The sequence below is a fragment of the Hemiscyllium ocellatum genome, chromosome 19 (assembly GCF_020745735.1).
Source record: "Hemiscyllium ocellatum isolate sHemOce1 chromosome 19, sHemOce1.pat.X.cur, whole genome shotgun sequence".
NCBI classification, from domain to species: Eukaryota; Metazoa; Chordata; class Chondrichthyes; order Orectolobiformes; family Hemiscylliidae; genus Hemiscyllium; species Hemiscyllium ocellatum.
The window spans coordinates 33396523-33423317 of record NC_083419.1 but is presented as its reverse complement, the minus strand read 5'-3'; the positions used below and the strand labels follow the sequence as shown (position 1 = coordinate 33423317).

General features: G+C 38.1%; 1 protein-coding gene across 6 annotated transcripts in view; it reads left to right on the top strand.

The window, feature by feature from the left end:
* The window catches only part of foxp2 (forkhead box P2), a 798642-nt gene that overhangs the window by 756085 nt on the left and 15762 nt on the right, over window positions 1-26795 (top strand). For all 6 annotated transcript variants that reach the window (XM_060839811.1, XM_060839807.1, XM_060839808.1 and 3 more), the window contains 6 exons: window positions 2880-3081; window positions 4815-4891; window positions 5026-5127; window positions 7952-8073; window positions 9226-9295; window positions 17259-17422. In XM_060839811.1, the coding sequence (XP_060695794.1) occupies window positions 2880-3081; window positions 4815-4891; window positions 5026-5127; window positions 7952-8073; window positions 9226-9295; window positions 17259-17422 (737 nt within the window). The remainder of the gene's footprint in view (window positions 1-2879; window positions 3082-4814; window positions 4892-5025; window positions 5128-7951; window positions 8074-9225; window positions 9296-17258; window positions 17423-26795) is intronic.

Sequence of the window (26795 nt, the reverse complement as noted above, 5' to 3'; positions counted from 1 at the left end):
CAATTTATAATCTTTTATTAATAAGAATTTTGGTGCAGTTCAATTAAAAATAGTACTAATCTGATTTCAGAACAAGTTAATTTAAACACTTTTATTTATTTTAAATGAATAATACCCTTATCACTTCTTCTTACATATTGCATTCCATATGATAGAAAAGCTGGAGATAAAATACTTATCCACTAAATCCATCAGGAATCTGCAGCTCATTCTTTATAAATAAATTATTCAATCAGTAAATTTGTAAAAGTCCAGCAGTGTGGTAACATCCACACTAATAAAGGATCTTCAGCCTATAATCCAAAACTGAACTTGAATAATGTAACTGAAGTATTACATTACATAAACTACACATGAAAGAACTACTAATTGCATTTGATGATGGGTAATTAATAGGGAATCTTTAGATGAGCAAGTTGAACTGAAACTACAGTCGTTTCCTCTTCCCACTGGACACTTGCGCTTTCCAGAATGTATAGCACTGTTAGCCTTTAAGTGGTTGAAGAATAGAACAGTATACAAAAAGATCTCTAAAATTTATATACTGCACAAAAAGAGCTCCATAATTGATATGATAGTCCTGATTTATGTCCTCATATGCAGTGGCTCAGTTGAGACAGCCCACACATTTGATAAATATTAATAGTATGAATTTATTACCAAGGCGAAATGAGCTCTGTTGGTTCATCACTGCACCCTTAACAGCTATCAGTACATGAACACAAGGTGCAACCGCACTGTCTATTATATGACCCCATTTACTCTCTGGATGGTACTTCATTAAATGGTACCTTTTGGCCATGCTACGGATGGATGAAAATCAAAGTTATCAAGGCTGCAAGTCCTGAATAATGAGTTTCACCCAACCTTGAATATATTCAGATGAGTAGAGGTAGCTAAGTGCTCATCCTAGCTTTTACATGCTTTTCCTTATTTATCTTTAATAAATTCCATTTTATCAGAACATGACTGCCTTCCTGCAAACATGTTCTGCTTGTTATTACTCTGTGATAAAATAAATTATCATAACCCTGTAAACATAATAATCAGATACAGTATATAAGTCACAGATTTAATGATAGTGATTTTATGAAGTTTTATAACTAGAGATTATTTTTGGTGTATTTAATGATGTCCTTTTAGTTTGGAAAATCACATTTCTTTTTTGAGCTAATTTTGGATTTTTTTTAATCTAGTGAAGACATGTCATTTAACAAGTCCATTAGGAAATATATTTACAGTCAACTTTACTATTGTAGTAATTAGAGAGATTAATGCAAGAATTATTTTCAGAAATGTATCATTTTAAAATGCATTGTAAATATTATTTAGAAAATTTGGGCATAGCTAATTTTTAAAAAAATATTTAGTAGCATTTGTTTATCAGGTTAGTTATGTAATAGAATTGCAACCAAATTTATGTATAAATGTAACTGCATTGCTTGCATCAATCTGCAGGCTATGAGTAACAGTAGAATAAAACAGTTTGTGGTTTATTGGGAACAGATGCACTTGGGAATGCCTTCAGGGTGCCAAGCGTTGTTATTAGACTGCCAGTGAGCTTCTCCTGGCTGCTGCCCAAGAATGCAGAACAATTAGCTGGCATATGTTAATTTTTGTTTCTTTAACAAATTTTTCTACACTCTAAACATGTAAAACAAATCCACAAAGTAAGATCAATCAATGTTAAATGCATAATTTTCTCCAAATGAAAAAGGTGTTTATCTATAGATGAATACATAACATTTGGAACGACAGATGTGCCTGAATTACTTAGTCAGTGGCAATTTCCTGCACAATTCCTGATTTTCTAGTTTTGTGCTGCGACAAGATAACATTGCAGTTTTCCCAGATCAAGAAATTACCCTTCAGAATAGATTGAAAATGACTACAAATTAGCTATTAGGAGCATCACTTAAGAATTTGGCAGAAATCTTTTCACAGTGGATGGGTGTAAATTTTGTTAATTAGATGCAATTTATGACGATGGATGTGTGGTAAATATAAAAGAGGTGATGTGAGAGTGTTTCAATAATGACTAGCGGAGTTTTATTGAGGGGAATATTTGAAGGGCATACTGTTAAATCGCTTGCATTCATTTTCACTTTTTCTCCTTTTTCTTCCCTGACACCCACATTCCAGGGTACATCAGCAATAACTGACACTGTAATCATAAATTGAAAATGATACTTCCAGAGGAATTGGCAAACTTGACATTTCATTATATTTGTTAACACATGCCACAAATGATTGTTAGTGAAGAAATTCCATTCCCCTCTCCATTTACAATCATATTTAATTTGAAAAATTTCAGTCTCCTCTGGCTAATTTGCAATTAAGACAATTTTGTTTGAATATGTAGTAATGTCATTACCATTCCACCAAATTAGCAGTGAGAGTAAAGGTCAGTGTAAAATTTTCCAGCTGGCTGGAGCCTCTCAGCTGAGATTTGGAACTGTGCAAAATCTGCAGCAGCAGTGGAGTAACAGCAGCAGACTCCAGTCCCATTGCAGTAGCTAGATCCCTTTGATATTCTGCCTTGTTTTTCAACCTTTAAGAATAGACAGATGCGTATATGGAACATTTGCTAGCAGCTTTTATTATGGGAGAGACAGTTCTTACAGAGTTGGGGTAGACTAAAATGAGTTGGGCCTGAGTAATGTTGGATCAGATCATTAGATAATCTCTAACAGCATCCTCTAATTAGAGTTCTTATGATACAATTTCATCCTGTAATTAGTTGAGATTGGCTGCTTCCTTTGCTGCTTATTAGTGGCAACACAGCTGTAGAAGTGAATCCACTCTCATTTGTCAAACCTTTTAAAGCCTTCTTTCTCCTGTCTCTGCCTTTTCCCGCTCCTCCTCCTGGGCCTCCTCAGCTGAATCTGGTGTCGAGTGTCACAATGTCTAAGAACATTTCAGAGACTTCCCCACAGAGCTTACCTCAGACTCCCACCACACCAACAGCCCCAGTCACCCCTGTCACGCAAGGACCCTCCGTAATCACTCCAGCCAACGTGCACAATGTGGGACCAATTCGAAGACGACATGGTGATAAGTACAACATTCCCATTTCATCAGGTAGGATTCTAAGGAGCTCTAGTAGTAAACTGACTTTTTGTCTGACAAATAACATTAATTATCTTTGCTTTCAAATTCTCTCTGTTTTGAAGATTATAGAAAGAAATAACATCTCCTTTGTTGCCCAGAATGGATTGAACTTAAACAACACTTTTTACATGTTTTAGTGTTCCAGGAATTCCCCATAGGTAAAATGATCTGAAATCAATTTATTTGGGGGAAAGAAAATTTCTCATCTCTCGGGTTAAGCTGGCAGAAGGAAATAGTGTTATGAATATTACAATACATTTTAAAAAGTAAAGCTATAACTTTTATGTTAGATATGGTGCAGATAGTAGTGTTTACATTTTTAAGTAAAAAAAACCAACTAGATTATATATCCAAATAAAATAATATACATCATCAAAATTCTGTGTTTGTTGAAATTTAATAATTCACCAAGTCTCAGATAAATCCAGTCTTAAAATCATGTTTTCGTCCCCTGTGCTGTTTGATATTCTTAGGCTTTAATTCTGAACATATAATGAAGTGTAATGCGATAATTGTATGAGACTAGACAATGAGCATTTTATCAATATTTCTGGCACAGGCCGAAAAATATTTTTCATCCAGTAGACCAAGTGGATGAGCAATTGGCTCCTAACCAGGTAGTTGAGAGTTCAAATCCCAGCACTGCTTAACAGTTAAAATTCAACTAACTGATGTGCGGAGCAGGTTTTCAGTTGAGCTAGCTGAATGTACAAATTGACCAATTGCACAAATGCAATGACTTAGAAACTAAAGGTTGCTGGATCCATTTATGTTGACATAAAACCAGTGCCTATAAATCCAATATGGCAGGCATCATGTACTCTTATTTGACATTGAAAGTGAAGTATCTGCCATGTTATCTGAAGCAGGCATATGCAAATAGAGGGCCTTGTTTGTTGGAGGAAGGTCATCTTTGCAAAATTTGATTGTACATGTGCATAGCATGTCTGGGACATACTGGGATCATTTTGTTTCCAACTGATTTTCAGCCAAACCATTTCCCTTAATGATCACCACCTGAAATATGAAATTCTTATGTAGCTGGCCTAAGCAGAAATGCTTTCAGCTTCAAGTTAAATTTGCATGACACTGCCAATCATCACTTACACTCTTTCCCCTCTGTTCCCCAGGCTGACCTGAGCCCCTTAGTCACCCTATCTGATCAGGTTGAATGAGTGACACCACTGCAGCCATCAACCTGTCTCTGGGAGTGCGACAGCCACTCACAGCTCAGTGGGAATAAACAAAAGAAGTCTTTGTTCTGTGGTTAGGCTCATTGGAGCAGCATCATGCATTGTACTGGGATTGAACCCTGCTTTAACCCAAATTCTGGGCTGATACCGTTCTCAGAAATGATGCAAAGATAGTGACTTAAGTCCCTTCTCCTACCATTTGATCAGAATGGCATGTGTGATGGCTGTCAAGAAAATCCAGTCATCCCATGCTTCTGGTTGGATGAGGATATATTCTCTCAAGCAGTTTCTCAGATGGATGATGAGGAGGGAGGTGCTTAATTGAAAGAAGGAGAAAGAGGGGCAGTGTGTTGTTTCTTACTTGTTACGGGTGTACATGATACAAAATAATTTGTTTTCCTTTTTCTATAGCAAGTCTCATTATTAATAATTTGAACATAGTTTAACTTGTCAATTTTTCAGTGTAGGAAATTACAATGTTTACTTGACATTCACCATTCACTCTTACAGAGATTGCCCCAAACTATGAGTTTTATAAGACTGCAGATGTCAGACCTCCATTTACTTATGCAACACTCATAAGGCAGGTGAGTAGAAAATAAATTAACATTGCCTGATTAGGTTATAATTAATTACTGCCTCAGTTAATGTTTCCTGAGAAAGTGTCAACCTGTTTAGTTACCAAACAACTATTAATGTCATTTTGTCCCTTTTATTTCAGGCTATCATTGAATCAACTGACAGGCAGTTAACACTTAATGAAATCTACAACTGGTTTACACGGACATTTGCCTATTTCAGGCGTAATGCTGCAACTTGGAAGGTAACTCCATAACCTGCACTTTATAGTAGCATGGCAAAGTACCTGCAGATAGGACTGAAGACATTTATTTACTTGACACAAACAGATTGGTATCAGCCTTCCCTCTTTTTAAAATCGGCTGTTGAATAGAATGAATTCCCTTTCTCAAAATGACAAGTGGAAAGAATAATTTTGCCTCTGATATCGTTTTCTAATTTGGTGCAATTAATAGCTTCGCCTTGGTGGAGATGTGAGGGCCTGACACACTAATTACAGTGTGAGCACTCAATCATCAACACCTTTGTTAGTAGCACCGTATTACTTTTTACTTTCACATATTATTGGCTAATTAGTTTGAAAAATGGCTGTTTGCCTTGTGCAACAAATGGAGGCTGTAGGTTTTGTCTTGGTCGGTGCCTTTTGTACACATCATACCTCATCACACAGACTGAAGCTGCCACAGGAGTCAGGGCTGTGGTCACTCAGCTGGAACTAAAGGAAAGTAAGTGAATATTATCCTGTCAGAACAGAAACACAGTTTATTTACTGAGACAAAGAATTCATTCATATCCCTGTCTAAACAAATCCATTATCTTGCACTTACAAGAAGCAAAATTGGGTGCTCTCAGTATCCTTTTTTCCCCTGTATTTTTCTCTTGAAAAAGGAGTAGCTCAGCAGATAAAGACAGTCAGTACATCCTGAATGCACTTTATTGTTTCATTTTAAAACTGAATGGAACAGCAATTAGCCACAAGTCTTTTGGCATAATCAGTAGAAATGTTTGTAGTGGTGAAGAATAGACATGGTAAAGCCAGATCTACATTACAAGCATTTTTTTTTCTCTGTGCTCATCAGCATATTAAACATTTTGAGTACCAGATTTACTGAACTGAATTAATTTGGATTTGGAATGCAGATTATTCTGAAAGACCATCAGAGACCTATATGTCTGCAAAGACTAATAGCTCTTCCAATTTCCAAATTATGCTGTGTATTTTGTTTTTAATTATTAGTTATTTTACAGAGTTTTAACCAAATGCAATCACTATATAGATTATGATTTAAAGAAACATAAAGGGACATACAGTTTAATCATTTTGCATTTATAATTTTTAAAATGTTCATACTTTTTATTTCTGATTTGGCATATTATACATTACAGTAACACTTAGTGATTGTTTTGTCCTTTGGTTTACTAGAGGGAAATGCAGAAATGAAAGATGATTTAATATCTCAGCTTGGTCTCATCACTGCAGCTCGGGAATCCAGTGAAACTCATTCTGAACAGCTTATTAGTTCTAACTATATCGCATGCATAATAAAACTGCTCATTTGCTCATTAATATTAAAATTATCATATTCAGAGCCATGGGCATTAAGATCAATCAAATCCATGGATTTCAGGTCAGATGCAAGATCTGCTTATGCCTTTTTTTTTTACATAGGATCCTTTTCTCAAAGCAAACCCAAAGCACAAAAAAAGGAATGAGAAAAAAATTATGCACAATCTTAACAGGCTGATCATATTTGTTGGTCTCAAATTATTAATTGTAGCATTAGAACAACAGTCATGGCCAACACTGCTTAGAATTGTCATCATCTTGTGAAAAGCTGCACATTAGTTATTCCATCAAATTTAATAGAAGTAATAAAATATGTTTACAAATAATTACTCTTTTTTTCTTATGCTCATGTAGAGCTCATATGATCTTAGGCAAGATGTGAGCTTTATATAAATCAAAGCACTATGTTTAACACATTTGGAAATAGGAAATTAGCAAGTCAGCTTGAGTATTTTTACATAAAATTTATCACAAAAGAAATCATTAACAGTAAATTATTTAATGCAAGCCTCTTATTATTTGAAGCTTCTGTATTGTATTGAACTGTTTAGGATTTACATAAAATGTCGGTTAATTTGTACAACAAAAAAGTCTGTCACTTGATTATTATAAAGCAAAAAGAGAATTTTGAAACTTATTTTTGCATTGCTCTTTGTTTGGCACTAACATGTGTGGCAGTGGCACTGTAAGTTGTTTTGCTTGCATTTCATACTACAGGAGGAAGATAGGCTATTCAGTTATTTCAGTGGACTGTGCAATCATCTCTAACTACACCAACCACTGCCATCACCAACACCGCTCCCTCCACCCCACCCCGCCCCCCCCCCCCATACAAACACACACACACACACACACACACACACACACTCCTCACCACCACCACCTCCAGCCCCTCACCTCCCCAAGAGCTGATCAGGGACACAACAGACCTGACCTAATTGTACTGGCATTTTCAAAGATACTGTAATTTGTACAGATATTGCAATTTAGACCAGCAGCAGCTAAAGAAGGTTCTGACATAGCTATTATTAAAATAGCTTTGAGAGCTTTGTTATCACAGACAGTTCAAATGGCAGATATTGGTGCACAGTTTTGCTATTCATGCTGCTGTTCAAAGTACAGAGCTTACACTCAATCCAAAAAGAAAACTAATTTTTATATTTATGGTCATGAGTTTTCTAATATCTGAAGAGTATAGACATTTTCAAAAGTTTAAATGCTGAATTATAGTTGCAGAAGTTCATCCTTCATATACACAAAAAAAACCTTTTACAAAAATACTAAATAAAAGTAAGGCATTTGATAATTTACATTAAGGTAATTGGCAAATGCTTGGGTTAACATTTGGAAACTGCTGTTAGTATGGTATATAAAAAGTTATAGCAGAGATAGAGATGTTTGATTTCAGCATATTTTCTTGTAAAATTGGCATTCATTTGCTCTTTGGTTTAACTATTACACAATTTGGAATGCTCTTTTTCCCCTTTTGTATTTGCTTTAGAATGCAGTACGCCACAACCTTAGTCTGCACAAGTGTTTTGTTCGAGTAGAAAATGTCAAAGGGGCAGTGTGGACAGTGGACGAAATAGAATACCAAAAGCGAAGGTCACAAAAGATAACAGGGTATGTGTTCAGTATTGTTCATTTTTGTAGCTAACATCTAGTTGCATCATTTCTCACATCCCACACCAGCTGCAACCTTCCACAAGGGCCAAGAATGCTGGAGGGTAAACTTTAAAGTAGATGGTGATAATTCTAATGAAAGTGAGCCGACATTTGATGCATTTTGATAGGTAAGGCTTCACTTTAGTGGTCTCCCTGTATCTGTATTTTAGTTCTAACAAGCCTCCATTCATATTGCTTGTATGATATTAGCAACAGCAGGGTATGATTTGCAATACGTATTCTTTTGCTGTTTTTTAAGCCATAAAAACTTTACTTTTCTGGCTGTTCTGCTGCATTGGTGGCTATTTGACTATTCTTTCTATTTCAGGATGCTCTTTCTACTAATGCCTTCCAGAAGTGCTTTATTATGGTTTGATTCCTTTTGGTTAGTTGTTAAGGAAGAGTTCAGAAATGGTCACTGCACTCAGACTGACCTCAGATACCTTGCTGGTCAGGGTATTGATGGGAGTCTCTTGCCCTGGGACCTTTTTCCTGGTTATCATACTGCTTTGCAAATTAATTCACTATCAGGATGATTACATTGGTTAATATTTCTTTCTCCTGGGCTGCATAATTAATAGACATGTATAAGAATTTAAAGAGGCCACAGGTGCATTAAGACAAGCTAAACACTTCTTTGCTGAAAAACCACTTAGTTAGGCAACTGGCCCATTCATCTTGATGATGATGTACTTTGGGGTTTATTTTTTTTCATATATTCAGCACTTGCTGCGGTAATTATCACGAATAAAAAAAGGTTCAAATGCTCATGCAGAGAATGTTTAGCCAACTGTTTAAAAGAAGAGAAAAACAGATTGGAATGTTGAATGCCTTTTAAGTTTTGCATTTTAAAATAGAAGTTGAATTGTTTTGGGAATGTGTTTGAATTTATGTTGTCATTTTAATTGATGATCCTACTTCTGAAAAATAGTGGTGTTTTACTGTTAATGCTACATTTTAGTCTGAATTTAATATTTCTGACATTCTTAAATTAACATTGATTTAACATTTGTTACATTTTTCTACTTAAATCATCATCTGATTTTTATTTCTTATGAAAGTCAGTAGCCTTTTAGAATTTTAACGCATCCTTTTACTTTTCATTTTCAGAAGTCCGACATTAGTTAAAAATATACCTACTAGTTTGGGGTATGGAGCAGCTCTCAATGCAAGCTTGCAGGTAAAATGTTTAATAACACTGTTACTGGAATTTGTATGCCCTGACTGCTGTTTAGTCTGAAAAATGTGTTGGAGCTGTCAGATGCTTTGATACTGATGTAGGCGATTACACTTCAACTTTAGTGAACATCCTAATTTCTGTATTTCAGCCTTTAATTTCAATTCTTAATTCTAAGCCTTTCCTTTAGATAGGTTTAATTGTAACACTAGTTTCTGATGTGGTTAAAAAGCAAGGGGGACACCCTGTGGCAAACTTTGGGATATCTCCTTTGTATCAAATGTTAGATTGATGGCAGCTTCTGCAAATGCATGTGGATATGCATTAATATTTATCTAAGCTGTCATAAATGATTTCACATCATAGAGCTAGGGAATGAGGCGCTCATGGCAAAAAATTTTAAAGTTTAATTACAATATATAATTTTTATGCACAAGAGGCAAAATGTCATGACTTTTATTTCAGGGTAAAGTTTTGGTCATTCTTTAAAGTCAAGGAGATGCTTTGTTAGAACATGAATCAGGATCTTTGGAGTTAAAGAACAGTCAGCAGGGAATTGCCACTGGGGTTAAACCATTCAGCACAAGCCCAGCTTAGAAGTGGAAACAAATTGGTTTGCATTTCGAACTTGCTTCTGCTGCTAGTCAAACCTTGTATTTAAAGAGCAGCTGCCAAGGTTCACTTTTCTCTTCTCATTATTGGTGCTCGCTAACCTATTACACCAACCTTTACTGAAAAAATACGTTAACATTTTAAACTATTCATCTCATGAATATCACTAGTCACAGTATTGGTGTCAGCAGTCACAAAAATTGGCAACATTTTTAACTGACGTTGTAAGTTATTTTGAACACTTTTAATGTAAATGGAGACACAAAGTGAGAAGTACTTGCATTATTTTGGCTTTGGTAGTTCAAACTGTGAATTTTTAGAATCCCTGTCAGAATTGCTGTTCATACAGACTGACTAGTCTTAGGAAGAGAAACCTAACTGGGAATGGGTTTCTGCTCAGCAGTTATGTTTGGCTTGTAATGGGTCAAGCAAAGATTGGTATTTAATGGGTTCCATGGAGAAATCCAGACTGGTGCATCTTTCTATTTGGACTGAAAAGAAGGTGATGGCATGATATGATGGAATTTAAAGCAGAGGAATGGGAACAAAATGTTTCACAGCAAACTAATAAATTAGAAATCTATAGCTGCATTATGTGTATAATTACAACAGGAAGATTATGTACAAAACAATGTAAGAAAAAAGTGTTCAGGGTTTAAGTGGAGAGGAATTTAAGTGTGTACAAGAGAAGGTGCAAAACTTGACCTACTGTTGGGGAATAAGGCAGGGCAGATGACTGAGGTGTCAGTGGGGAGTACTTTGGGGCCAGTGACCATCATTCTACTACTTTAAAATAGTGATGGATAAGGATAGACCAGATCTAAAAGTTGAAGTTCTCTAAATTAGAATGAAGATGAAGAACGAAACATCGATTCTCCTGCTCCTTGGATGCTGCCTGACAGGCTGTGCTTTTCCAGCAACACACTCTCCAACTCTGATCTCCAGCATCTGCAGTGCTCACTTTCTCCCAAAAACTTACAAAAGCTGATTGAGGGGCAGATGTTCGCAGGTAAAGGGACGGCTAGAAAAGGGAAGTTTTCAAAAATGAGATCATGAGAGTCCAGAGACAGTATATTCCTGTTAGGGTGAAAACAAAGGCTGGTAGGTGTAGAGAATGTTGGATGACTGAAGAAATTGAGGCTTTCGTTAAGAAAAAGAAAGAAGCATATCTCAGGTTTAGACCGGAGAAATTGAGTGAATCCGTAGAGTATAAAGTCAGTAGGTGTATACTTAAGAGGGAAATCAGGAGGGCAAAAAAGGGGACATGTGATAGGTTTGGCAAATAGAGTTAGAAAATTCAAACAGTTTTTACAAATACATGAAGGACAAAAAGGTAACTAGGGAGAGTATAGGGCCCCTAACAGATCAGCAAGGCTGCCTTTGTGTGGAGCCAAGGGAGATGAGAGAGATACTAAGCGAGTATTTTGCATCTGTGTTTACAGTGGAAGAGGACATGGAAGATATAGAATGTAGAGAAATAGATCTCCATTTTACAGAGGAGGTGATGCTGGATGTCTTGAAATGCATAAAAGTGGATAAATCCCTAGGACCTGATCAGGTGTACCCTAGAACTCTGTTGGAAGCTAGGGAAGTGACTGCTGGGCCCCTTGCTGAGATAGTTGTATCATCGATAATCACAGGTGAGGCGTCAGAAACTGGAGCTTGGCTAACATAGTGCCACTGTTTAAGAAAGATGGTAAGGAGAAGCTAGGGAACTACGGACTGGTGAGCCTGATGTCTGTGCTAGGCAGGTTGTTGGAGGGAATCCTGAGAGATAGGATTTACATGCATTTGTAAAGGCAAGGACTGATAGGAATAGTCAACATGGCTTTGTGCATGGGAAATCATGTCTTGTGAACTTGATTGAATTTTTTGAAAAAGCAACAGAGGATTGATCAATTGCAGGTAGATAGGATAGTGAAGGAAGAGTTTGATATGCTTTCCTTTATTGGTCAGAGTATTGAGTACAGGAGTTGGGAGGTCATGTTGTGGCTGTACAGGGCATTGGTTGGGCCACTGTTGGAATATTGCGTGCAGTTCTGGTCTCCTTCCTATCGGAAAGATGTTGTGAAACCTGAAAGGGTTCAGAAAAGATTTACAAGGATGTTGCCAGGGTTGGAGGATTTGAGCTATAGGGAAAGGCTGAATTGGCTGGGCCAATTTTCCCTGGAGTGTTGGAGGCTGAGGGGTGACCTTTTTAGAGGCTTATATAATCATGAAGGGCATGGATAGGGTAAATAGACAAAGTCTTTTCCCTTGGTGGGGGGAGGAATCCAGAACAAGAGGGCATAGTTTTAGGGTGAAGGGGAAAGCTATTAAAGAGACCTAAGGGGCAACTTTTTCCCGCAGATGGTGGTACATGTATGGAACAAGCTGCCAGAGAAAGTGGTGGAGACTGGTATAATTGCAACATTTAAGAGGCATTTGGATGAGTATATGAATAGGAAGGGTTTAGAGGGATATGGGCCAAGTGCTGGCAAATGGGACTAGATTTGGTTCGGACAGCTGGTTGGCATGGACAAGTTGGACCAAAGTGTTTGCTTCCATGCTGTATAACTCTGACTCTTTTAAAAAAAAAACACTGCCTATAGTGCTTTATGGTGGATCTTACTGTCTTTTCCTGAGTGCATATAGACATATCTGACTATATTTTTATTGGCTAATATATAGAGTCATAGAGATGTAGAGCATGGAAACAGACCCTTGGATCCAACCCGTCCATGCCGATCAGACATCCCAACCCAATCTAGTCAAACCTGCCAGCACTCGGGCCATATCCCTCCAAACATTTCCTATTCCTATACCCATCTAAATGCCTCTTAAATGTTGCAATTGTACCAGCCTCCACCACTTCCTCGTTCCATACACGTACCACCCTCTGCATGACAAGGTTGCCCCTTAGGTCTCTTTTATAACAATTTTTAAAACTTAAGAATAGTTTCACACATGATTGATAGGTGCAAGCATCAAAGCTATTTATCAAACACATCGTAGGAAAACCCAGGGTCAGTCTATTAATGTATTGGGTGTAACCAGATTCCAAAAATACACTGATTAGTACAAATTTACAATTACATTTGAAGAATTGAATTAATTTCTCTTGAGGACATAATCAACTGAAGTCATCTAATCCTAAGTGCAAAAATAATATTTGTTTCTATATATCAATTTGATATTTTTAGCCTAATAAAATTGGCTACTTACTTTCAGCTAAAAATAACCAGCAAAGAAAGTTTGGGAAGCCAATGCATTGGCAGCAGGGAACAGAATTTCAAAAACTACTTAATGCTTATTGAAGTCTTGTTCTCCCTCATGTCAAGATAGTGAAATAGTCTAAAATTTCAACTCCATATGACTTTTTTTTAATTGAGCATTGTTGTTATATATAACATGCACTAAGCATAAATTTGAGTTGTAAAGTGACAGTCACTGTATTGTTTCACTCCACTGTCTCACAATGACAAGTTTGACTCTAAGTAAACAGAAAGGAGACAAGATATGATCATGTACAAAATCCAATGTTATGGAAGAGTCCACCAACATCTTTGCTGGTTTCCAAGACAGGAAGAATACTGTGGGAGAACTGATAATAAAAAAAGATTAACAATTGTTCAGTCAGGGCAGAATTCTTTCTTCCTTGCACATGGCGCATAAAGGAAATAATTGGTCATGTCGTCTCTGGAGAGACACGTAAAGTCATAAAGTTGTACAGCATAGAAACAGACTTGGAAATCCTAAATTAATATAGTCCCATTTTCCAACATTTAGCCCATATCCCTGTCAACCGTTACTATTCATATGCCCATCCAAATACTTCCGTCTCTCAATTTCCCTCATTATGTTATGGGTGAGAAGGTCCATGAGCACTTTCTCGACCCAAGGCCAATTTAGGCCCCTAAGTGGTCAATGAAATAGCCATTTAAGGGCTTCAACCCTCGATTTCTCAAAACCTGCCTTCCTAGCATGCAAACAATTTGTCTGGTTACCAACTAACTGGAGTAAACCAGGCAGGTCACCCTGATCTGGAGGCAATCAAAGGCATTGATTGGAGACCAGGGTGGTTTCTGAAAACCACATTCCTGCCTTCCCTTTTGACTCTTTGTCAGTATTATATCAGCTAAAGAATAGGCCTAGTGCCTTTCGGACCAAGAAACCAGCAACTTCTTGGGAACTGTGAAACCACTGCTGAGGCCTGCAATAAACTGAGATGCTCACTGAAGTTTGTCAATCAGCTCTTAAAAAGCTGATTGACTTACACCTGCTTGAGGATCCTCAATGGTGGGTGTGGTGCTAGTTGACACCTTGTATATCCATCCCCATTTTTAAAGAAAAAATGCTATCATATGTGTCCAAGTCTAATTTTACCTTTTTGGTCTTTTGTTTGCATATATGAGTGACTTATGTTGTTGAACTTGTGGATACATTTGTGGTCCTGAAGGCTATACTCAATTGAGTCTTATTCATAAACATTTTGTTTTTCTTTTCTGCAGTTAAGCCATACTACTTAATGTTAACTAATTATCACATATTGCAGATGCAGCATATGTATTGATTAATTAATCCTGAAGCATGTAGCACTTAGCAAACAGCTATTTAGATAAATGCCCTGGTAATGAAGACTGAATTATGAATGAGAAGTTCCTTGAGTATGGTAAGGAACTTGGACATTATTCTAAATCCTATTGGTTTCTCAGTCACGCCAGTAAACCATTGGAGACTCGCCTGTCTCATTGGAATGTTTCCAGTAAAGAAGTCACTCATTTAACACAAAAAGGCTCTTAAAAAACATGTATACTCAAACCAAAGTCTGATACTGCTAACTGGTACTTTAAAATAAAAATTGTGCTATCATCTGCCATCCAATCATAAGCCAGTGCAAGTATCCCTAGGTAAGGTGGTGTGTATACATAGAGCAAAATAATTTAGTGATATGCTTCTGCCTTTTAACTTTTTTTTTCTAATTAGATGTGTCCATGGATAATGAATAGGTCCTACATAAGGTGAATGTCATGACTTAGGAATGAAAGGGAGAATACAATACTGTGACAAGAGTTTTCAGTTTTGAGCTATGAAATGAAAAGTTTAAGATAAGCGGATTATGAATAGAGGGGTCTATACAGCTTAACAAATGAAAAGATGAACGACTTTTGTTACCTATGCTGTATCTTGAGTTAGCTCTTGAAAAGACTGCAATAGTACTTTTTGGTAAATGGTTTAAGTTTGTAAATTGAGGCATCCTATTATTTTCTAAAGCCAAACATTAATTTATCATTTTCTGAAAAGACTCGAACAATAATTGCTCTTTTCTCTGCATGAACTTCAGTGCGTCTTTGTCTAGCGAAAGTATTGTGTCCACTACTGTCATTTTAGAGGTGTCTTTTTTATTAGCCATTTATCTAAACTGCTGGTTACTTGATATTAAAGAAGTTGCTTCATTCTCTCAGGAAGCAATTCTCTAACTTTTTGAAGTCTGTTATGGGTGTAGAAGTAAGCCATTTGGCCCATCACATCAGCTCCAACATTCAATGTGATCATGACTGATTTGCTAAACCTTCACTCTATTTCCCTGCCTTTTACCAATAATCCTTGATTCACTCATCATTAAATATCTATCTACTTAAACCTTGAATATGCTTAACAAACCAACATTGACAGCCCTCCATGATAAAGAATTCATAAGATTGACTACCGTCAGAGAAGAAATTCCTCTTCATCTCTGTTTTAAATGGGTGACCCTATATGCTGAGATTATGCTTGTGGTCCTATGACTGCCCACAAAGGGAAACAATCTCTCAGTATCCACCCTGTCAAGTGCCTATGAATCATTGTTTGATAAGGTCACTTCTCATTCTACTAAACTCAATGAGTACAGACCCTATGTACTCAACCTCTCTTTATAAGTGAATCCCTCCATGCTGATATTATTCCAGTGAACTTTCTCTGGACTGCCTCCAATGCCAGTGTACCTTTCCTTATAAGGACCCCAAAACTGTTCACAATATCAAGACCGATATTAAAACAAAATTTGATTTAGGACCATTAGCATGGACAACATAAATACTGGATATTTCCCCCATGGAATTCAATGTAGCTAAGTGTGAAGTCATTCACTTTGGTAGGAGTAACAAGAAGATGGATTACTGGGCTAATGGTAGGCTACTTGGTAGTGTGGATGAGCAGAGGGATCTTGGTGTCCATGTACACAGATCTCTGAAAGTTGCCACCCAGGTAAATAGTGCTGTGAGGAAGGCATATGGTGTACTGGGCTTTATTGGTAGAGGAATTGAGTTCCGGAGTCCTGAGGTCATGTTGCAACTGTATAAGACTCTGGTGCGGCCTCATCTGGAGTATTGTGTGCAGTTTTGGTCGCCATACTATAGGAAGGATGTGGAGGCATTGGAACGAGTGCAGAGGAGGTTTACCAGGATGTTGCCTGGAATGGTAGGAAAATCTTATGAGGAAAGGCTGAGGCACTTGGGGCTGTTCTCATTGGAGAAGAGAAGGTTTAGGGGAGATTTGATAGAGGTGTATAAGATGATTAGGGGTTTAGATAGGGTCGACACTGAGAACCTTTTACCGCTAATGGAGTCAGGTGTTACTAGGGGACACAGCTTTAAATTAAGGGGTGGTAGGTATAGGACAGATGTTAGGGGTAGATTCTTTACACAGCAGGTTGAGAGTTCATGGAATGCCCTGCCAGTAGCAGTGGTGAACTCTCCTTCTTTATGGTCATTTAAGCGGGCATTGGATAGGCATTTGGAAGTTATTGGGCTAGTGTAGGTTAGGTAGGATTCGGTCGGCGCAACATCGAGGGCCGAAGGGCCTGTACTGCGCTGTATCTTTCTATGTTCTATGTATTTGGTACAAGATCACGGGATTTGCGTAATTGAGTCAGATCATCTTACATCAAGAGAACTATGATTGGAATGAGGAATGTCCAAGAATTGTTTGAAACATTGACTGAATAATACAATGTATAAAAATAAGAAATATGCTTTCAATCTGGTTTCCATTTACAGCAGTATTTGCAAAATGTTGTTTTAAATGTACAAGTTTAAACTGTTGAAATATTTGCTGCAATATGGATGCAAAATGATGAGTCTGTTGATATCATCTGTTCAGGTTGCATTTGCAACAAATGGACATTATTTTGAACTAGATTAAGTAAAACTTCATTTTAACTGCTTTAATGGTTTAATAAATTGATTATAAATTGCTTAATAATGTTTTGTCAATATTTGTGAAGTCAAACATCATTGCAATTTTCACCAAGATGGCCCTAATAAAGCTTCTAGATTTGAAAATGTAGAGTTGAAATAACAAGCTTATTTGTTTTGTGTTTTCTTTTTGTTAGGCTGCACTTGCAGAGAGTAGTTTACCTTTACTTAGTAACCCAAGCCTGATAAACACCACCTCCAGTGGCTTACTGCAGGCAGCCCATGAAGACCTCAATGGTTCACTGGATCACCTCGAAAGCAATGGGAATATCAGCCCAGGATGTTCTCCACAGCAATATACGTAAGCATCCGCAACACATACATGTTGGTCTTAGTAAAAGCCACAAAGCAGTATTTTGTTCACTTTTTTATTATTAAAGCATAATTGGGATATCTGGCTACTTTTTACAATCCATCTACAATCTATATATAGGCCAACAACGTATTTTGCACCTTTATTGTTGATGTCAAAAAATTCTAGAGCGCGAACAGAAGTGATTACATATTCAACTTTAATTACTGGCAGTCCTATGTTGGAGGATTTTATATGTTATGTTTTATGCAAAAGGCTACTGTTCCACTTAATATTTTGTAGCTAACTATGTGATTGATTATGTTAAAATCCTTTCCAGACCATCTTTTAATGGAGCAGTGAGAGTGAGATCATTAAAAATTAATGTTCTGTGGGTTTCAGAAATATGCATAAAGCTTTGAAAAGCCTGGTCCTAATCAGTGATGTCAAACATGTGGCCATTCTTTGTTTACTGACTTGCGGTGGATGAACTCGTTAAGAGGATTCCCTTTAACTGATGGCAATGAAACCACAAAGCAAAAAAAGGCCATTTTTTTTCCCTCAATATAGCTATTATATGTTAAGAATACGGATACTTAGAGACAAAAGCTGACATTTATTGACCTAACAACAGACTTAATGGTTTTTGGAAAACTACAATTAACTTTCAACTATATTAATGGCAAAGTCTATGCATTCAAATGCAGAGGTCATGCATGCAAATGTGAGTACCTCCATACAAAAATATTTGAGGATAATCTAAAGTCTATTACTATGTGGGAGGTTGATAGATGTACGTTTATTCAATCATATATTTATTTCAAATATGCTGTTAATTTAGTTTCCCTGAATTGCAATCAGTAAGTGATAAGAGCTGATTTCTGTTTTTTATGGAGTCCTGCAAATCTGCCCCAGATCTGATCCAGTTCATTTTGGTGGGCTGCTGGCAGAATTCTTTGTTAAGAGTAGAGCTTTTGGGGCTATACCAATTGCATTACAGCAAGACCACCACTGCAGGTCCACAAGAGACAAGGACAACTTTAACCCAGAAGTTCACCTAAGGGACATTGTGTCTCAACCTACAACACACAATCTGCAGTGAATTAAGAAAGCTGCTCACCACCAACTTCTCAAGAGCAACTAGGACAAGCAAAAAATGCTGGCCAGCCAACAAAACCCACATCCTACAAGTGAATATATATTTTTTAAAAAATTGTTGAGCTGAACATCAATACAATTTGCCTCTAAGTTGAGGCTGCTGACACCAAAGGTTTAGATCAAGTCCACTACTGTAAATTCTCAATGCCTACCATTGTCCCACAACACCAGGAAACTGTCATGGTAACCCAAAGAAATGAGTGACATCCATAAGGTAACCTACTCTTGGACTTTTGACTGCTACTTGTAAGTACTGTGTGTGGGAGGAAACGCCAGTGGCCTCTCTAATCGCCAATAGCAGCCTCCATTAGAGCTGTGAACAGACAAAATCCTTCTGTTGGTCTCAGTAGAAGACATTCCATTCTTTTTTAACTACTGTCAGAATTTGGACATGTTGGCTAAGTAAAATGTATGTCAGAATTAAAAACCAGAAAATTTTGAAGTTTTTGTTTAAACTGTGCTGATAAGTGATTTGCTACAACAAAGTGAATTAAGTCTGGCTATTTAAATTAAAATTTAAAGTTTTTTCTTCATACTTAAGGTGTGCGATCTTTATACAAAATTTGAATATGATGAAAATATTGTTTTCACACAGTTACTTCTCTATTTTTGAGGTTCATTTTTTAACTTCTGAAATTTACAGTGCTTAGATCTACAGCCTAATGAGAACACTGCAAATTAGTTGGCTGACAGTTCCGAAAGGAACCAATCTTATGGCTGATTTTAATGTGTAAGTCAGGTTTCTATGCCATAAGTAAATTACCATTGCCCAATTGCTGTTTTAGGAAATAATTCATCAGTGTATGGCCTGACATGTCAATCATGTTACAGGTATTCCTGTTGTCGAAGCAGAAAGTAAATGAGCTTCAAATTAACCTAAGGCCAGGAATGTTTCTTTGGGTCGATGTAGCCATTGTTGCCCTAGCACTCCGGCCTCTGTATAATCGCAACATGCCCCTCTCTGTAAAAATATAGATCAACATTCACCTGGATATCAAGTGATCTACTGCTGGATATCAACCTGCAATTTTCTTGATAGATATTGTCTATTCTGCCTAATTGTGCAAATCTATGATTCATAGCTTTCTGTTTTCCTTTTATCCATCACTACAGTAGTTGGCAATATGGATTTTGTCCAAAATGTCCTTTGAATTAGACTCCTGTCAGATTGATGAGCTACAAACGTAACTGAGAATGCATGGTATAAAAATGTAAATTCTGAGGCTGCAACTTCATGAGTAACAATTGAAATGAGATATTCCCAAAACCTCATGAACACAATCCTCAATTTTCTTCAAGCTGGTAATGAGTGTTCTTAAGTACACAATGTAAAGTTGATGGTCTGTTTGTTAGCTGTACATTCCTTTGCTGCTCAGGTACTTAATCGAAAAACCAACATTTAAAATGCTGGAGAAACTTAGCAAGTCTGCCAGCATCATTGGAGAGAGAAACAATTTCAGAACAAAAGGGGCGTCGCACTAAAGTTTTCTTCAGTCCTGAATTTCTGTTTCTCCCTCCAAATATATTACCAGACCTGCCGAGTTTCTGCAGCAATTTTCTGAGCTAGTTTTAGATTTCCATAGTATTTTGCTTCTGGTTCATTAAAGAACCCAAAGAACACTTTTGTCTCAAGTGCTGATAAACAATAATAAAACAATATAACTTTTTTTAGTTTTTCACACCTCCTGATCTGCAAAAAAGATTGGAAGCATAGCACTCCAAAACAAAGGATGAACTATGTTGGTCATTTGGATAATCTGGCTGCAGGTTTTGAAGAAGAATGCATGTCTTGAAGGATGCCGTGTTCTATTACACATTTTGCACTTAAATCATGGGTACAATATAGAGAAAGGACTTGAATACAAGTATTTAATAATGCTAGAAGTGCATGTAATGTTCTTGCATGAGAAATGTTTACAAGTTTGAAAACAAGTAAGATTCTGATAAAAGTAGCATGATTTTTCAAATTGCCTTATAATTAGTGAGGAGGAAGAAAATAATACTGCTTGTAGGAATGTAATGTTCCAAATTACTGCTACTTGATTCTCTGCTACCTCTATCTATAGAAATTAAATCATCACATAACAAAATGGCATAGAGTAATCTGAAAAACCAGAAATGAAGGACAGTATAAGCTCCAGTTGATTTTTATCAACGATCGGTGTTTTGTGATACTAGGATTGAAAGCTGAAATTGAGGATAGAAGTTTTATATTGTGATAATTGTAAAGCTATGACTTGTACATTTATATAAGCATCCCCTTGCAAAATGTGCAAATATTTAATATTGTATTTACTTAAAATATCCAAATGAACAGATTGAGATTTTCTGGGTATGCCTGGAGTGTTTAGAAGGGCAGGAAAGGGAAATTAAGTGTGGGAAGCAAAAATTTAGTTTCCTTACAATGGGTTAAAATTTGGTATTAAGCTCTTAAACCTTTCAGGTGGGCTGGCTTTCCTGACTACACTTGCATTCATTAGCATTAATTAACCTGCCAACCTGCTAGAAATACATTCACGGAGCAAACCTTTTTCAGGAAAAATGTGTTCACAAAATCCAACTATATGCAGGGTCAACTTGTTCCTCTACTGAGTGCAAACTACTTCTTTCCTCCTCTCACATTGAGAAGAGGGCCTGTAGGCCAAGCAGCTGACCGACTATGCCAAGTCCCTAGACTGCTATCAGAGGCTGCCCTTGATTTACTGTACCCGGACCCTTAACTGAAGCCTTCTCCCTTGACTTGACTGAGGATAGCTGACAACCAAACCTCCTTTGGGCATCAGGCGCCACCGTCTCAGGGTACATTCCATGGGACCTGACCACATGCTGCAGTAAGAAAACTTTGCACTTAGCTACACACCCAGTTCATAGACTGGACAAAAATGCACTTTTGCTTTCTTAGGTTTACACACTGTGAACCTACCAAGATTTCACAGGATTCTTGTATTGCCACTCAGCCAAAAATTGCTTATGCTGTTTAGCACATACACAAAGCCAGGAAGCAGTAAGTGGAGTAATAGACAAATGGATTTGGTATAAATTGGAGAGAATCGAGTGGAATGGTCAGATCTGGAGCCTCCAAAAGCATAAACAAGAGTTTCAGCAGTAGAGGGGCTTAGGTGGTAATGCTATCTCCTCATCATACAAAATCAGCCAACTGATATTTATACTTTTGCAGAAGTGACAGAAGAAATTATATTGGAAACTACTTGTTCCCATGTCAATAGTAATATTGAAGATCACTCATCATAATGCATCATTTGCCCTAACTGGAGATAGAAAGCTCTTGCATGTGCTGCAGTTTGCTTCCTGATTATGCAGCTGAACTGTATATTTTTCCGCTGATGGAAGTGTAAAGAAAAAAAGGCACATCCATAACTAATCAGCAGCACTGTGACTTAGTAGTTGGCACTGCTGCCTCACAGTGCGCGGGACCCGGGTTTGATTCCAGCCTCAGGTGACTATTTGTGTGGAGCTTCCACATTCTCACTGACTCTGCATAGGTTTCTTCCCACAGTCCAAAGATGTACAAGTTAGGTGAATTGGCCATGCCAAATTGCCCATAGTGTCCAGGGATATTCAGGCTTGTTGGGTTAGTGATGGGAATTGCAGAGTTACAGGGATAGGTAGAGGGTGGGTCTGGGTGGGATGCTCTACGGAGAGTCAGTGTGGAGTCACTGGGCTGAATAGCCCGCTTCCTCACTGTATGGGTTTTATGATTCTATAACAAAGACTAAAATGGTCATAGCACAAGAGAAAAATGTGACCAATTGATTAACCACTTAGATAACTAAATAAAGTGCATTTACTTTCAATATACCTTTTATTTCTTGGCCTGGTGAAGTAAAGCAGTTTGTCCAAATGTCCATTTAGTTCTACCCTAGAACAGTTCCTCCATCATGTCTCACAAGACATTCTTAAACCACTCACTGGGAAAGAATAGCTGTGCTAACTCTTAGTTATTATCATCAAACTACATTCTCCTAGATGGTTGCATCTCAGGCTAAAACATTCCACTTTTTATACCATCTAGCAAACACAAATATGCCCACTAGTCTTCACTTTAGAGTATGGTGAAGACTCTGCCCGCCACCTCCTGGGGCTGTTTGGTGTGTTGCCCAGCCTAACCATTGGGAATCGGCCTTAGACCGTAGACCATAAGACATAGGAGCAGAAATTGTAAGAATAATAAGGTAGTTATGCTCGGGGATTTTAACTTTCCAAACATCGACTGGGACTGATATAGTGGAGAGGAATTTGTTAAGTGCGTACAAGACAATTTTCTGATTCAGTATGTGGATGTACCTACTAGAGAAGGTGCAAAACTTGACTTACTCTTGGGAAATAAGGCAGGGCAGGGCAGGTGACTGAGGTTAGTGAGGGAGCACTTTGGGGGCAGCGACCATAATTCTATTTGTTTTAAAATAGTGATGGAAAAGGATAGAACAGATCTAAAAGTTGAAGTTCTAAATTGGAGAAAGGCTAATTTTGATGGTATTAGGCAAAAACTTTCGAAAGCTGATTGGAGGCAGATATTCGCAGGTAAAGGGACGGCTGGAAAATGGAAAGCCTTCAGAAATGAGATAACAAGAATCCAGAGATTGTATATTCCTGTCAGGGTGAAAGGGAAGGCTGGTAGGTATAGGGAATGCTGGATGACTAAAGAAATTGAGGGTTTGGTTAAGAAAAAGAAAGAAGCATATGTCAGGTATAGTAGACAGGATAGATTGAGTGAATCCTTAGAGTATAAAGGAAGTAGGAGTATACTTAAGAGGGAAATCAGGAGGGCAAAAGGGACATGAGATAGCTTTGGCAAATAGAATTAAGGAAAATCCAAAGCGTTTTTACAAATACATTAAGGACAAAAGGGTAACTAGGGAGAGAATTGGGCCCCTCAAAGATCAGCAAGGTGGCTTTTGTGTGGAGCCGCAGAAAATGGGGGAGATACTCAATGAATATTTTGCATCAGTATTTTGGAAAAGTATTTGGAAAATATAGACTGTAGGGAAATAGATGGTGACATCTTGCAAAATGTCCAGATTACAGAGGAGGAAGTGCTGGATGTCTTGAAACGGGTAAAGGTGGGTAAATCCCCTGGACCTGATCAGGTGTACTAGAGAACTCTGTGGGAAGCTAGAGAAGTAATTGCTGAGCCTCTTGCTGAGATATTTGTATCCTCGATAGTCACAGGTGAGGTGTCGGAAGACTGGAGGTTAGCGAACATGGTGCCACTGAAAGTTTTTGGAGGGAATGCTGAGGGACAGGATGTGCATGTATTTGGAAAGGCAGAAACTGATTGGGGATAGTCAACATGGTTTTGTGCGTGGGAAAACATGTCTGTCAAACTTGATTGAGTTTTTTGAAGAAGTAACAAAGAGGATTGATGAGGGCAGAGCAGTAGATATGATCTGTATGGATTTCAGTAAGGCGTTCGACAAGGTTCCCTATGGGAGACTGGTTAGCAAAGTTAGATCTCACCGAATACAGGGAGAACTAGCCATTTGGATACACAACTGGCTGAAAGGTAGAAGACAGAGGGTGGTGGTGGAAGGTTGTTTTTCAGACTGGAGGCCTGTGACCAGTGGAGTGCCACAAGGATCGGTGCTGGGTCCTCTACTTTTTGTCATTTATGTAAATGATTTGGATGCGAGCATAAGAGGTACAGTTAGTAAGTTTGCAGATGACACCAAAATTGGAGGTGTAGTAGACAGCGAAAAAGATTATCTCAAATTAAAACAGGATCTTGATCAGATGGGCCAATGGGCTGAGAAGTGGCAGATGGAGTTGAATTCAGATAAATGTGAGGGGCTGCATTTTGGGAAAGCAAATCTTAGCAGGACCTATACACTTAATGGTAAGGTCCAAGGGAGTGTTGCTGAACAAAGAGACCTTGGAGTGCAGGTTCATAGCTCCTTGAAAGTGGAGTCATAGGTAGATAGGATAGTGAAGAAGGCATTTGGTATGCTTTCCTTTATGGGATAGAGTATTGTGTACAGGAGTTGGGAGGTCATGTTGCGGCTGTACAGGACATTGGTTAGGCCACTGTTGGAATATTGCATGCAATTATGTCTCCTTCCTATTGGAAAGGTGCTGTGAAACTTGAATGGGTTCAGAAAAGATTTACAAGGATGTTGCCAGGTTTGGACAATTTGAGCTATAGGGAGAGGCTGAACAGGCTGGGGCTGTTTTCCCTGGAGCGTCAGAAGCTGAGGAGTGACCTTTACAGAGGTTTACAAAATTATGAGAGGCATGAATAGGCCAAGTCTTTTCCTGGGGGTCGGGGTGTCCAGAACTAGAGGGCATAAGTTTAGGGTGAGAGGGGAAAGATATAAAAGAGACCTAAGTGGCAACCTTTTCACACAGAGGGTGGTATGTGTATGGAATGAGCTGCCAGAGGAAGTGGTGGAGGCTGGTACAATTGCAACATTTAAGTGACATTTGCTTGGGAATATGAATAGGAAGGGTTTAGAGGGATATGAGCTGGATGCTGGCAGGTGGGACTAGATTGGGTTGGGATATCTGGTCGGCAATGGACGGGTTGGACCGAAGGGTCTGTTTCCATGCTGTACATCTCTATGACTGAGTCTGCTCTACATTCAATCATGGCTGATCAGGTTCTCAATCCTACTCTCCTGCCCGCTCCCCGCAACCCTTGATCTCCTTAACAATCAAGAATGTATATTTCTCAGTCTTGAATATACTCAACAACCTGGCCTCCACAGTATTCTGTGGTAATGAATTTCAAATAGCCACCATTTTTTGGCTAAAGATGTTTCCCCTCATCTCCATTCTAAATAGTCTTCCCTTTTACTCTCAAATTAAGCCCTCTGATCCTAGTCTCTCCTACTAATAGAAACATCTTTCCATCACCCACTCTATCCAGGCCTTTCAATATTGTGTAAGTTCAACTTAGATCCCTCCCTCATCCTTCTGAACTCCATCAAGTATAGACCCAGAGTCCTGCAACTTTCCTCAAATGTTGAGCCTTTCATTCCTGGGATCATTCTCGTGAACCTTCTGTGGACCCATTCCAGGGCTCGTACGTCCTTCCTGAGATATGGGGCCCAAAATTGCTCACAATACTTTTAAATGTGGTCTTCCCAGAAACTTGTAAAGCCTCAGAAATGCATCCTGCTTTTGTATTCTAAGTCCTCTCAAAATAAGTTTCAACATTGTATTTGCCTTCCTAACTACTGGCTCAACCTGCAAGTTGACCTTCAGAGAATCCTGGACAAGGACTCCCAAATCCCTTTGCACTTCAGATTTCTGAACTTTCTTCCCATTTAAAAAATAGTCCATGCCTCTATTCTTCTTATCAAAGTGCATGACCTCACACTTTCCTACGTTGTACTCCATCTACCACTTCTTTGCTCACTGTCCTATCTATATCCTTCTGCAGCCTCCATACCTCCTCAATACTACCTGTCCCTCCACCTTTCTGCAAACATAGCCTGAATACCCTCAGTTCTTTCTTCTAGATCATTAATGTTTAAAGTGAAAAGGTAGGGTCCCAACACTAACCCTCATTGAATGCCACTAGTCTCTGGGCTTGGTAACTTTGTAGGCAGTGAAGTGGGGCATACTGAGTACACTTCTGTCCACACTGTATTTAAATAACATTTTCTAGTACACACTCATTGGGATTGTCTGGAGAGGAGTTTGAACTCTGCTGACTCTCAGGCCATAATCCAAACACACAGGCAATATTTAATCTATAAACCCATTGTATAAAAGTCAACACTAAACAGAACAGAATTTTGAAATACCTCCTGAAATATCTGAAGGTTCTTAAGTCATGAAACTTGAGGTGCTGTTTATTGTCTCTCCTAACCATATGCTGCACGCTAACATCTGCAGAAAGAGGAAGCAAAATTGACTTTAGCAGATGCTTTAAATGGAGCCTCCCATAGATGACCATTCAGTGACATATCAATAAGGTGTGAATGGCTGTTGTGCCCTTGTATTTGGAATAGCTGAGTTATTCCATTTCATGAGTTTATCTGGTACTTGCATGAGATGAAACAGATCACAGTGATTAGATTACTTACAGTGTAGAAACAGGCACTTCGGACCAACAAATCCACACCAACCCTCCGAAGAGCAGCCCACCCAGACCCATTCCGCTACATTTACCCCTTTACCTAACACTACGGGCCATTTAGCATGGCCAGTTTACCTAACCTGCACTTTTTGGATTGTGGGAGCACCCAGAGGAAATCCAAGC